General features: G+C 33.3%; 1 protein-coding gene across 1 annotated transcript; it reads left to right on the forward strand.

The window, feature by feature from the left end:
- Window positions 1-1,415: 1,415 nt before the first annotated feature.
- Window positions 1,416-2,138, forward strand: LOC107647646 (uncharacterized). The gene has a single exon (XM_016351709.1). It carries the CDS (start codon window positions 1,416-1,418, stop codon window positions 2,136-2,138), a length of 723 nt encoding a protein of 240 aa, XP_016207195.1.
- Window positions 2,139-15,309: the final 13,171 nt, after the last annotated feature.

The raw sequence follows: 15,309 nt of genomic DNA on the forward strand, positions 1-15,309 counted from the left end.
CGCGAGTCGACGGACAGACCAGATATCCGCTCAAACTCCAGAAGACGTTCCCTGCAACTCTGAGCCACGTAGAAATTGTAGTCGATGATCTCCTTTCCAGACTCTCCAACAACAGCTTGCAGGGATGATAAAGCGGCATCTTGCCTGGCCAGGCGTTCATCGGCTAAGAACCTGCCGTAGGCCACAAAGTTGACTCCGTTCGGTCGGCCCCCCACATGCACCACAAACCCATAGTAGCGGTCGCCCTGGACGTATACGCATTCGCGGGGCTCAAACACTGGAGGCTCTGTTTTAAGGGCGTCACATGCCTTGCGCAGCATCTCTTCAAGGTCCTCCATGATGACAAACTGGTCAGGATTCACCGTGGGGACAACCTCTAGACTTTCAAACCCAGGAAAAACAATAACAATGAGTAAACGTAAAGGATAACCGGGAAAAAAGAAAGTGTGAAACCGCCTACCGTCGTCGTGGAGAGGGGAGCCAGGGCGACCTCCTCTGGAAGAACCACTTCCATCGCCAACGCGTAGGCTCGACATTGTTCCAACCCAATGAACAGCGATTCGGTCACAAATGGATGTAACAACCTTCAAACTTATAAACAAAATCCTCAGCGAAGTAATCTCAAACATGAAACTTATTTATATTTATATATGACATGCCTCATCACATTCTCCAATCCAATTATGTATGCGCAGTTATCTCACTGGACAGTCACACCGCTTCCCCAGGGCTTTAAATTCGATAATAAATGCATTCAGCTCACCTATCCGTTTTTTCCACCCTCCACCATATGTTCAACGCTTTTTCATTTTCACATTAAACGCGTCACATAATCTTCTCTCTATGGGATATACTAAACAAACTTCAAAAACACGAACTTCACATCCATGATATTAAACGACCCTAAACTATGCAGATTACATAAAAAATGATTATTTTAACTATTCATATACTTAAAACGGCTAAGTATCTCCCCGAACCTTTCACATTCTCCTGACTGCACGTGGAATAACGTATACTACTAGAGGTCTAGAAAAATATAGCTAAGTTACAACATTTTGTGTCACAGCGTCTGAACAATGTATTATAATAACATTAATAGAGTAAATTTAATTAGGAGAGTGCTAGGGGAACATTGTGGAAAACTCTTCTTAGTCATCTATTCTTTTCCAATAATTAATACCATTCCCTATACAGTTTTTCAATGTTCACCATAATATAGTTACGTTAACTCTCCTGTTTGGATACGCATGCATTATTGAGAACGTATCTGCTACACTCAAGTTAAGGTTTCCAACAGGGTCGGTGGACTTATAAATATGGAGGCTACACTCCTATGCCTCACTCCAAACCCCATACTCTAAACACGTATCCCCATCCCCATCGAAATAGGAACCAACAGGAACAAACTGAAAATGACAATCGACTGTTCCTCAAAAATCGCTTTCATTCCCAACGACATCTGGGTAGCAATTACCAGTAAGGTTGCGTCAGCCTCCATTCGCGACCTGTACAGTCTCAGAATGACCTGTAAGGCTGCACGCGATGCAGGAGAGGCCGATATTGTTCACCGGAGTGTTTCCATCCCACCACCGCATGCCACGCCGTGGTGGTGGTGCCTCAGCCCGGAGGCCAAGAGATTCTTTGATCGATGCATGGCAGCTGGCCATCCAGAGCTTCTGTTTCGGGAGGCACTTCGGGAACTCTTCATCAGACGTAACGAAAACGTTGGCCTCCAGATGCTGAATAGTGCAGCAAGTACAGGCCATGCAGCAGCCAAATACGCATTGACCATGACCTTGCTGCTTCGCACGGACGACAACGACGAAAAACAAAAAGGGCTGGAACTGTATCGCGAGCTTGATGCAACTGGTTCACTCGTTGAGGGTAAGGCAAGGTGCTTTTCAATTCTGACAATTTCGTGGCCGGGTGAGGTCCAAATGCCCCGTATAGAAGAACAACACACCGTATGTGCCTCACCTAGGTGCTCTACCAGGGGCCACATGCCTCTTCTCTATGACTATCGCAAACGTGCAGCAGAGCGAAACTCCGTCCATGCTTTCGGAGGGGCCGCTCATATCCCATGCATCCAGTGTCGCGCGGACTACGACCTGCAAGCCTTCGTCAACCTCCCATGAGTTAATACAATTTAATTACAACATGTTTATTAAACGTTAAATAAATGAGTCGACACAATTGTATTACATACTTCTTTTATATTTCATTTCTTATAATTAACTTTTGAATTTTATTTCTGATTTAATAATATTTTATTTCAACCGGAGCCCTGTCCTTCGCCAAACCAAAAGTTAGGCCACTTTATGCTCCTTGCAAGACGACACATGTGAGCCCCACAGCCGATAAATTTCCAACCGTTGTAAACATAGTAACAGTTGCAGAATTTCAATTTGATGCTCAAATCACAGGAGCCAACCTCGCTGCCTTTAAAAACCACCAAAACCAACATCCCATCTTAAACATACTCAACACAAGTCTCCCTTGTAATCTCAACATGGTCCGTGCCAAGAAGAAATACTATGTTGTTTTCCTAGGGAGGGTCCCTGGTATCTATAGTTCCTGGCCGGCCTGTCATAGCCAAGTTAACGAATTTAGCGGCAACCTCCATAAGTCTTACGAAACCTTCGATGAAGCTCGTATGGCCTTCGAACAATTCATATCTACCAGAAGATTACAGACTCAGCTCACCAACAGTGGTCCTCTAGTGCATCAAATTCATGCAACATCCATTCACCTCAACCCATCACCGAATCCTGACCAACTAATCCCTTTCGACGAAGGCATACATGAGCAACGTCAAATTGAAGGAGGGGACAGCCACTCAACTGTCCATCAAACCAACCGATCCAACCAGAGGCGCCGGCAACAAAATCCCTACCCGTGTATCCTATTTATCTTCGTTACCATCTTCGTCCTATACTTAACTCTGGTTAGGAAGTAGGCTCCTCTTAACCTTAGTTATAATAGCACCTACCACCATGTGTTACCTGCTTTGTAGCAGTCTAACTTTTCACTGTCTTCCGTGTTTTACTTTTTAACGTATATTCTATTGTATTAGATATTAATTAGTCTAATGTTCACTTCACGCATAACATCAGCTTATTATTCCAGCATAACTGTTATTAACTCAGCGAAGTATAATTATTCATACGTTATTTTAGCACTTTAATCCGTGAATCCATTTACCCTCCTCCTCTGTTTACTACATCTGAACACATACGGTACATTCAGGCTAAGATTTTTGGATAAAGACAATTTTAATGCGAAATGCGATAATTTTTGTTCATTTTGATATTTTACATTCCTGTTATGATAGTTCATCACGTTACTGAGGTAATTTTTTATAATATAAAAAGACAAGACGTCTTTGAATAATTAATTTTTTTTATAAAGGGACAAAACGTCATACACGTTTTGTAAAAAAAAAAAACATTTGTTTTTACCCTAAACAAAATAACTACCCCAATGTAAGTCACAAGCAAAAACCACAAGGATCTTAAGATCTGCTTCCTTTGGGGATTGAGAATGACACACATTTAATTAACGATAATAATTTGACGAAACACATACAGCTACAAAAATTCATTATAAACTGAAAACTGATATAGGAAATACAAAATGCATACAAAATAATGCAATTGTACAATGCAGCGATGCAAGTAAGCCAAAAAAACTACTAAATTCTGTACCGACTCTCTAAGCCCTACAAATAATAAGCAGAGATTATTATCTGCATAATAAAATGAACACAGCAAAACGATAAACAACTTCCGTGGCAAACATAATTGATTCACTTGCTAAACCAGACATGAAAATGTATAGCATAGAGTACATTAAGAAGTTTAATTCATCTTTCAGCCCTACTAGGAAGTAGAAAACGAGACTTGATGAAATGGACATGAGGAAAAGTAAACGCATGATAAGATTTGTCCAAGTTAGAATACTAGTGCACTTCAATGATGCTTAGATTATTGACATTCATGCATCCGATTGAGACTGTATTTCTTCCTTGAAGCAAATTCTAAATACATATAAATTCTTTACAACCCGGTTGTTACATTTATAGGAAACAGCGGCTTCTTTTATGTATTCAACATTCTGTGATGAATTGGAGAACTACTTTCAGCCACCACCTGTCATGCAAGTGACAAATTTGAGTTGGAAGTGTTAAAAATTAAGTCAAGTTTGGAAATCTAAAAAAATATCAACCCAACAGAACAATACAGAACATAAAGTTGGCAAAAACAAAGTACAAAACAGCTAAAGTGGTTCATCGTCTTTTCTATTTTCTTCATCAAATGAGAACAAAAATATTTAAAGGGACAATAGAAAGTCAAGCGAGCCTCTTTAAACGATTAAAAAAAATATTTAAAATTTCAATACAAGGGAAGGAGAAACAGTGTCAGAACAATGGGAAAAACAACAAACAAAAACAAGAACAAAACAGAAGCATAACTGAACCGGATAAGCTTAGCAGACAAACATGGGTTCCAGCCAAGAGAGCAAACCGTGTCTTTTCCTTCCACTAAACAAAGCACAAAACCCATGTGTTGTTTTACATAGCAAAACGGAAAGAACCGAACCTGCACCTTCCAACAATGTAAAAGAACAGAAACCACCGAACCTATGTTACATACTAAAACTGAAGAACCCAGCCAAAACAATGCAGAAAGATGCAACATTAGTCTTATGCTAATAAAGCTTTCAGTGCAAATAACATAGAAGAACAGAACAAAAAATTGCGCCACAACAAGATACACAATCTAAAGAAATGTAGAGTAACGTTAAATTCACAAAACACAATCACGTGTACGGCATGTCATGCTTTTAAATTCATAAGGTAGCAAAACTGAAACAAGATGTCAACAACATATATGTACCTCTCCAACAAAATACCCTTTTCATGTTGCGCAGAATGTGTCTCCCGTTTGTCAAATTTGGTCACTTTAGGTTGCTTCACGTGTCCCTCCCTCCTGACGAAAACATGATTTCTAGCCAAAGACCAAGGTACATGTCGGCATAACCTTTGTGTTCTTCCACGTCTGTTCCAATGTGCGCTCGCATCCTTTTCTTATCCCCCCTTGTAGGCCTCGTCCTCAGGAAGTCAGCAACAAAGACGTGCACATTAACAAAAAGCTACTGCATTTTTTATTTCTATTGCGTAATTATTCGACGAAAAAAGAGGTTATAAATCATATCAGTTTCAATTTCCTGCATTCCTATTGGATATCGTGCTAACAACAATCATTATAGACCGTGTTGCCAACATCACGAGGTACCAATCGAATTTCTTAAAACAGAAATTTTCGAATAGACTACGGGAACAAATATTGTTAGAGCTACCAGCCGGGATGAAATAGAAGTAAAATGGAGCAAGAAAAAATATGATAGTGTTTGAATAAACGAAGCCTGAGACAGAGTTGTATAGTTATCGGAACTAAAGCAAGAGTTTCTGGTGGCATTTAAGTACAAAGGAGAATCCAAAGTTAAAACCACGGAAATTCGTTCGAACAAACGCTAAAATCTTCTCACTACCTCCATTTTACTTCTACTCCATCCCCAGCTGGTAGCTCCAACAATATTCAAGTTTTCAAATTACATTACCATAATTCTTTAATCTCTAACTGGCAGAATAAGCCATAACCAAAAAGCCAGCAACTTCTGATGCAACATGAAACAAACCGAATCATCAACTTATTCACCATTTTTGGGGACCAAACAACTATTTGTGAACTTATTTAGCAGTACTAATCCCTTGCTTAATTAATTATTTAATAGTTGTAAGGCAATCATCAACTGATTAAAAAATATAAATGCCACAAGGACAAACTTCAACGTCACTCAAGTCGCCAATTGATACACACTAACTGAATGGCCTATGGCAGAACAATATTGGTTTTGCATTCAGATCTCTCATCCCATACATTCCGGCAGTATTCTATAACCAAAAAATTATATAAAACAAATTCAAGGAACGAATAACCTCTTTCATAACCAAAATTAGAACATCAGGATCTCCGAACACTGGTGGTTATACTTACAGTTTTTCCAAGGTCTAGGTGTGCTTCCTACGTTTGTCCCACCACACTGCAGACTCGATCGGTAATCGCTGACGTAAACACTCAGGATTTCATCCACCTAATACAACCGACTTTCAGATCCGTCGGAAGGCATCTCTCTCAGCCTCTATCAAACAGATTTCAGATTAACCAAATTTAGACGAAGTTTGACATCAACAAAGAAAAATATCACAAACCTGAATGGGAGAAGATGGGCCCCACCACTTACTTAGCAAACAACAAGAGCAACCCATTTCTATCCCTATGATGCATGCAGCTGGAACTACTAGATCTGCGACGTATTAAGTTTCAATTACAAACACTGGTAATGACAATCAATCGGCTATTTGAAATAAGATAAAATGACACATTCAAAGAAATGCAAAATTTCAAAAACAAGGATATCAATAACTATTACCAGGAAATTCAAAGAAAACTACACTGCATTACACACCAAAGAAAAGAAATCGTTCAAATTAATACCTAAGTTGGAGCCTCCATATCTGGACTCGAAGGGGTTCGGTTCGCCGGTTTGCCACTGTTGGGAGGGGATGGTCCACGCTGCTCCATGGCTCTCCGGCGCTGCTTGGAAGCGGTTCTTCAACGGGACTCGCATGCGGTTAGGGGGCGTTGGTTCCTGGGACTGGGAGTGGCTGTGAGGTGCTGCGCTAGGTTACCACTGATGATATTCAGGTAATCAAATGGGGGTGGGACATGGTTTTTGACCCTAAACCCGATCCAACATAAACAATCAGGCCCATGTTAGTCCACAAAAAAACCAACTCCACTACCGCGCTGGCTTAATAGTTGCGGCTCCATAATTTAACAACACACCACAGCTGCCTCCACTCTCAACAAGTACTCCTGTAGCTTTTGCTTGTCACCTTTTCAATAAGTTTTGGGAACACCTTACACCCTTTTTCTATGATTCTACACCATAATAATCCTAATAAATCTGCACCCTCAACATTTTTAATGATATATCTCAAGGGTACTGCACCCTGGATCATCAAAGAACCAAAAAAGTGGACTAGAGCATTGGAAAGCCTTCTTAATATTTAAGGAAGTATAGTATAATATAATAAGACTCTAGAACTGTCTTTATTCTTGAACATGAATGAATGTTGACTTGTAATTCTTTTACTTACAATGCTAAAATTAAAGTAATCAATATCTTAAAAGCATATTAGAAATATATATAAAAATAATTTTCAATGAAAATTTTCTTTTATTAGTTTTTTAACATAGCGTAAGACCCATACTTCTAATAGTTATCATCTAGAGTTGAAGCTAGCTAGGTTGTGCAAATTATAAAAAAAATTGGCTACTCCTGTAACAGAGGGTGAGAATAAATATTACTAAGGTCAACTCCCAAGTTATGGGTGGCTTTGTGGGTACGATGTAATTGCAAGCTTCAAGAAATTAATGCGCACACTCTAGAGTCTAGCTATAGCTACTTCATAAATAGAGGCAGAAAAAGAAGATGACCAGATAAAGATGTGTATTTTATCTTTGTTAAAGATATTTTTATATTATATTTTAACTAGTTTCTGTATAATTTATTTAATATTTTTTATTATATATTATTAAATTTTTTAAAAAATAATTTTAAAAATAATAAAAAATATTTAATTTATACTAAAACTAAAAAGATAATAGATTAACTATTAGATTTTTTTTAAAAAATTATTTTTATAAAAAAATATATCAAATTTATCAAAATAAATATATATATATATATAAAACAAGCTCTTAAAATTTTTACAAATAAAAAAATAATTAATTTATATTCGTACAATATATAAAAGAATTACTATATTATTATTATATTATAGATTAAAATTTACTAATTTAAATTTTGTTTTTATTTTTAATATAAACATTAGAAATAAATAATTTTTTTATAATAAGATGTAGTGTAACAAAATATATATAATATTAATTAATTTTTAAAAAATTCTGAAAAAATGGTTTTTTCTAATAAAATGTTATTAGAAAATTAACATTATAAAAGCTAATTTCAATCAATATGATATAATAGGTTATTAAATATATTTAATACAAAACACATTGAATATAAATTTTTATTGAGTTTAAATTTTAAATAATTTTTAATTGAATTTCAAATATTTTTATATTAAAGAGTTTGAATATTTTAACATCATCTTTTTCGTATTTTTTTAATTGAGTCTTTGATTTTTTAAGTGATAAACCTTATTTATAATTAAGAGTAATGTTTTAACACCACCATTTAATCACACATATAAAAATACCAGAACAATTTTATTGTCATAATTATAATCTAACTTTATAAGTAATACAATACAATGAAACTATATATAAATAATATAACTAAATTTTATCTACATCTATAGTCACATTTCATAAATAATATAATCAAATTATATTTATGTTTATAATTAAAATATGAATAAAAATACAAAAAATTATCATGATGGTTAATTTTTTTTTTGTTCATAATTTTTTTATCATTTTTGTTGTGAAAAGTTTAATTATTTTAATAATTAATTATTTTTTAGAAAAGATAATTGAATAACACAAAAAAATCTTATTAAAAGTAATTTATTTATATATGATTACAAAATAATTGAATAATTATATACGGCAAAAAATTAATATTATTAAAAAATAAAATTTATTTAAAAATAAAATTAAAAATCATGTTTTTTTTCTTTTTTCTAAAATTTATCTACGAATAATTTTTCTAAAGAGATAATACTTATTGGTCTTTGAAATTATGTTCGCATTTCAATCTAATTTCAAAAATTTCGATTTACTCAATTTAGTCTTCCAACTTAATTGTTATGACTCACATTGGTTCCTGATCTTATTTTTGTCACTGTCTCACAAAATCGTTAACGACATGCTGAGATAGACTAACGACTGCTACATTATACATTCTAGTGACTATTTGATGTGACAATTGAAATTTTTTTTACCTAAATTTTTTTTCAACTAAACACTTAAAACCCTAATATGAGTCACGGATACCAAAGTTAAAAAATCAAACTAAGTAAATTGAAACTTTAAAAATCAGATTAAAGCTCAAATATAACTTCAAAACAGAACTTTAACTTTTGTAGTGATTAATTTAAATGAGAATCAAATAAATCAAAATTCAACATAATTTTTATCAATGTTTTCAAATTCGAAATTTCTATACCAAAATTAACTAGGATTTTTCTTTAAATTAAAAATTTAATAAAATAGTGACTTTAATTATGTTAACTAATGTCCTAATTAATTACTTTTATGTCTTAAAAAAATTATATATGAGAAGAAAATAATTAATTTGTCTACTTTAATAAATAGTTATTTTACTAAAATGAAAGAAACTATTTTTTTAGAATTTTTTAAGAACTAATTAATATTATATATATTTTGTTACACTACATTTAGTTATAAATATTTTATTTATTTCTAATGCTTATATTAAAAATGAAAAAAAAATTTAAATTAGTAAATTTTAATTTATAATATAATAATAATATAGTAATTATTTTATATATTGTATGAATATAAATTAATTATTTTTTTATTTGTAAAAATTTTAAGAGGCTTGAGCTTGTTTTATATATATATATATATATATATATATATATATATATATATATATATATATATATTTTGATGAATGTGATATATTTTTTTATATAAATAATTTAAAAAAATCTAATAATTAATATATTATCTTTTTGGTTTTAGTCCAAATTAAATATTTTTTATCGTTTTTGGAAAGAAAATATCTTTTGAGGAATTTAATAATATGTGATGAGGAACACCGAATAAATTATACAGAAACCAATTAAAACACAATGTGAAAACATCTTTAGCAAAAGATGAAATAGATGTCTTTATCTGAGTGGCCACCTTCACATATATAGAAACCCAAAACTCTTAATCCTCATTTGTATAACCCTTCTTCAATTCAGATATCTCTAACGCTGTCCATACTCCATCCAACCTCTCTGCAGCCATTCCCTCGCCACTCTCCCTTCTCACCGCATCGTCACACCTCACGGTGCCATCACCCTCACTGCATCGTGCTCTCTATTTGCGGCGTCCCTTTCCGTAACTATGTCGTCATATCCATTTTCCTCTCTGTTGCCGCGTCTCCCACCTCGTTTCTGCTCTATCCTCTGACTCGCCATTGGGTTCTCCCACTGTGCATTTTGAAAGAAGTCATCATCTTGTCGTTTAGATTTTTTGTATAAAATCTTGCTATTTTTGTATAGGATGGATACTTGCAGCTCTATTCATATAAAAATTAATAATTAGTTAGAGGTATCAGATAAATGGGGAATGGAGTCCCCGTGGGGCTCTACGGAGAATGAAGATGGAGAGTAATATTTCTTCACGACAGAAAACGGAGACAGGAACGGAGAGCAAATCTGGGGGTGGAGATGGGGAGCAGAGAGGCATCCCCGGTCCCCGCCCAATCTCGATGACATCCCTACTTAAGATGAATAATCATAATATTTTTGTAGTTAATATATATAATATTAAGTTTCTTTTTAGGATTGATTAAGTTCCCTTTTTTCGGGTCAAAATTTCTTTCTTCATTTTTTTTTCTTTGGCAATTTTTTCTTCTTTTTTTTTTTCCTTAGCTTCTTTATGTTTGTATATATACTTGTTACATTGTAACGCTATAGAGACAGATGTTACCAACAGATTTAGTAGTGAATTTTTCGATAATTATGAGTGAAAATGAGTCTTTAAAATAAATTATCTCAAATTTAAAATTTTTTAGCTAAATTCAACTGTAAATAGAAGCGCGGAAATAAATTTTATTAGCGTTAAATTTAGTATGAAAAATTTTCGATCACAACATGCATAAATTAGTGAAACACGGCGTTTAGCCAATGATGAATGCCTTATTTTTGGATGTTTTCGCTAGTAAATCTAACCGTAAATTTGAGATAAAATTCAAATGTAAAATGAGGTCGACTTATCTGTGAATATGGTCGAACGTAACAAATAAAAAATCTGGCATCTGACGTATCTCTTAATAGACTCCTCGGTATCCAATGGCTCTGCGTCTCTAATAGTCCGAACCCAACCCAACTTTATATAAGATTTCGAAGAACTACTAACATCCAGTTCACGACCGAATATCGCGATACTCTGCCTCTGTAGGAAGTCGCTACTACTATCTGTCCATCCGCTCACAGGCTCTCCATCAATGGGTAGGCCAAATATATGAGCGATATCTTCCAGTGTCACAGTAACCTCACCCACCGGTAATACAAACGAATGAGTTTCTGGCCTCCACCTTCCACCAAAGCAGCTAATAAGGGGTAGTCGTAAAATCCTCTTATCAACCCAATCCTAGAAACATGGTAGAATCCCGTTGAGCGTAAGTAGTTTTCGACCATCGGATATCACGTTAGCGGCGGATCCAGTTTACGAACCATCAAATTTCTGTTTAGCTGGTTCAACAAAAACATATTTATTCACTAAATATTAGCTTAAATAAATAAAAATTATTAGAAATAAACATATTTATACTTATTTAGTTTCGAAAATAAATAAGTATAAATAATATTTATTTTTAAAAATATATAAATATCAATAATAATATTTATATTCAAAAATAATAAATATAAATAACATTTTTATTCGGAAAAGAATTGTAAATAATATTTATATTTATATAAAACAAAATATATAATTATATTAGACAACTAAAAATATTATTCGAAAATATTATTAAAAAATAATAATACTAAAATAATATTATTATATTTTCATATAATACCAACAACAACAAAAATTAAAAAAATTTTAATGTAAATACATAAAATAATAAAATTTATGACATAAACTGGATGATTCAAATAACCCTAAATCTAACACTATTCTTCACCCTCTCAACTTCTCTACTCACGGTAAAATGTGAAGCATTCAACAACAACACTAATGCATGAAAATAGTCCCCAGAAGCTTAATTTGTAGAGTTTCTTTGAGCGTCATTGGTTATCGGAGTGGGGGCTGTCCCCTACATGCAGACCACCTACAACACGCCCCCCATGTTGCTCCAAGCTCTTCGAAAACGAGCGAAGACCCTGCTGCGCTGCCAGGATTCCGAGGCAACACGCCCCTGCGTGTTGCCAAGGCTATGCTACCGTCACTACAAGCCACCTTACCACGCCCCCATGCATGTTTTCAGTGCCTACCACGCCTCTGATGTCCTGTCACAATCACAATGCCTCTGGCGTGTTGAAACTGACACACAGAACGCGGCAAAACACCTCCCTTCCTAATATTGAGTCAATACACCAATGTAGTTTTCATAAAAAAAAAAAAATTTCTGCGAATATTGAGAAGTATACCCAAAAAATATTTTAGTTGACGTCATTTTTAGTGAAATTTGTTTTAGCAATTTAAAGAATAAGAAAAGAAAAAAAAAACTTTAAAGTTAAATTTTGTTTTTTTATTGCACATTGATAATGTTGAGAGATAAGATATAATTTTTTTAGAAGAGGAAAAGATAATTTAAAAAATAGTAATGCTATACTTTCAGATCTTTTTATAAATCAAATTCAACTAAGTTAAACAAGAAGACTTGAAATAATGTTAGTTATAATTGATTTTTGTTATATTAGACCAACTTAATTAAAAAATTTTAAATATATAGTATTATTCTAAAAATGAATGTTTTTGAAAGTGCTCACTCTAGTACATAGTCAAACTATGTAGAAAATACATAAAGAAAGAGCAAGAATGAAAAAATGTCAGGTGAATGGTAACTTTTTTTTATAAATAAAATATAATTTGTTGAAGGTAGAATAGGTACGAGTGTGAGCAGTTTAGAGAGAGCAAGAAGAGAATAAAGAAGGTGTGACTTAATTGAAATGGAAAAACTCAAAAAAAGACATCCAGGTACTGTATGCCTTATATATAATCATAGATATAAGTTGTTAGTTCTAACACCATCTAACTAATTCTGTCATGCTTACATGTTAATTGTGCACACTAACTCACCAGATCACATACTACGAGTTAAATTTCAATTTGGCTCCTAAAATTCAGTTCGATGCTCAGAATGACCCCACAATTTCGTTGGCCTCAATTAGAACCCCCAAATTTATAAGTGTGGCTTTGACTTGCCTCTGCGATCATCTTCGTCAGCAGAATGTTGATCTGATTCAATTACATGACATGGTGGACACTACTTAAACGACGTCGCATTGGTTTCGCACTCAAATCCTTTGGAAACCACGTCGTTTCAGTTTTTTGTGGGTTTTTAACTCTCTTTATTTCCACTAGAACGATCATAAGTTGCAAAATATCAAGAAAACCCTTACACTACGTGGTTTCCAAAGGGTTTGGGCACGAAATCAATGCGTTGTCGTTTAAGTAGTGTCCACCATGTCATGCAATTACGTTAGATCAGCATTCCGGTGACGGAGATGATCGCAAGAATAAGTTAAAGCCACAATTACAAATTTGAGGGTTCTAATTGAGGCCAATGAAATTGTGGAGGTCATTCTGAACTCCACATATTGAGATTTAACTCCACATATTACTCTAACCACCTTGTAATAAATATTTCTTCTATTAGCTATCTAACTAACTGCACAGCTAGAATGTTAGTTCATTTAACTCTGAGCTTATACATCAAGTAACATAATTTTATCATCAAATATAATAATCTTTTGAACTCTATGTACATTATGAATTTGTATGCCAGTGTTGGACCTTTTTTGAACGATCAAAATGATAGTTTATTTTTTTTATAAATAAATATAAAAATATTTTATTATCAAAATATGTTTTATTAGATAAATGTTTGAAATGCGTATATATGTACCACTTCAGAGGTACCACCCACGAAATGAATCAGACTCTATTTTGTGAATGTCATAATCAAAATGACATATTATTGATGGGACAAAATCAAGCATAAAGCACAAGGAGACGACCCATGCATGCATTTATTCAAGTAAGACACGACGTTGCATGGATGGTAGAAGAAGTTACTCAATTTAACGGTGGAAAACTGAGCCCATTTTGCGTGTGCCATCCATGAACCATTTCTAGGGTACCTATGCAGGAAATGGAGTGTGTTTTTGTTGTATTTGTATTATCCAAAAATTCGCTAACCCTCAGGCTGTCTCCAGATCGAGAATAAAGCAACCTCTAAAGTACCAGCACTGAACTTATAATCAGCCATTAATCTCCCTCCAAACCTTTTTTTATATTCTCCTCACCAAATTTAATAATTTGATCTTTCCTTAGCATCTCCAATCTACCTAACTTCTGAGATGTAATAAATGCTGTTATTATTAATTCGTATGAGATTTATTCACAAAAATTTTAAGCTAAGAACACACGTTACTTTTTTTACTTTTTTTTAAATGCTTGAGGTGGGATTTAAACTCCTTTTCTCAAAAAAGAGGCGCCATTGACAGCCACCAAATTATTATGCTTCTTATATATAAAACACAGGCACACATAAGAAATATATATATTCAACATTATTCTTTCTTATTTTCAATATCTATCTCTCGTATTTTTTTTTCTATTTATGCTTAGTATGATTCATGATAAATTTATTTTAATATTTTTTAATTTATTTATCTATAAATTTTATTTATATCTAAAATAGTTAAAATATTATTTTGGACATTTATTTTCCTACAGTCCCATCTCAACCACCACACACACGAAATGGACTTTATCCATTTCAAAACTTGCATCCACGAAATGGATGAACCTAGGAAAGGAGCACACATGTTAACTAAAAAAAAAATTAAGTCGACTTGCACCACCTTATATAGACTAAAATCTTTATAAAAAATAGTTAAAGAATTGATGAAGTAAAATTTTAGTTGAATACAATTATTATCAATTCGCTAGATTTGTTAAAAACTTAAAGAATTTTCAAGTTGTTTATAGTAGTATTAGAAATCAAAGAATACCAACTTAAAGTTAAAAAAAATATATTCAAATTACTTATTTAAATAGTTAAAGTAAAGTTGATCAAGTATGTGTATTCATCACCAGTTAAAAAACTCGAAGAGTCTCGAATTATTAGCATCACCCTTTGCTTATATAAAAGCCATATGTACATATGATTATATGTGTGTTTCATAAAAAGAATGAGTATAGTTTCTCAAAATTAAAAATCTTTATCTGTTCTTTATTTTATTGAGTGTTGATGAGTTTAAAAGATTGAAAATATAAGTGTCATTTATGTAAATGAGTG

The sequence above is a fragment of the Arachis ipaensis genome, chromosome B6 (genome assembly GCF_059453495.1).
Source record: "Arachis ipaensis isolate K30076 ecotype BB chromosome B6, ASM5945349v1, whole genome shotgun sequence".
In the NCBI taxonomy this organism is placed as follows: Eukaryota; Viridiplantae; Streptophyta; class Magnoliopsida; order Fabales; family Fabaceae; genus Arachis; species Arachis ipaensis.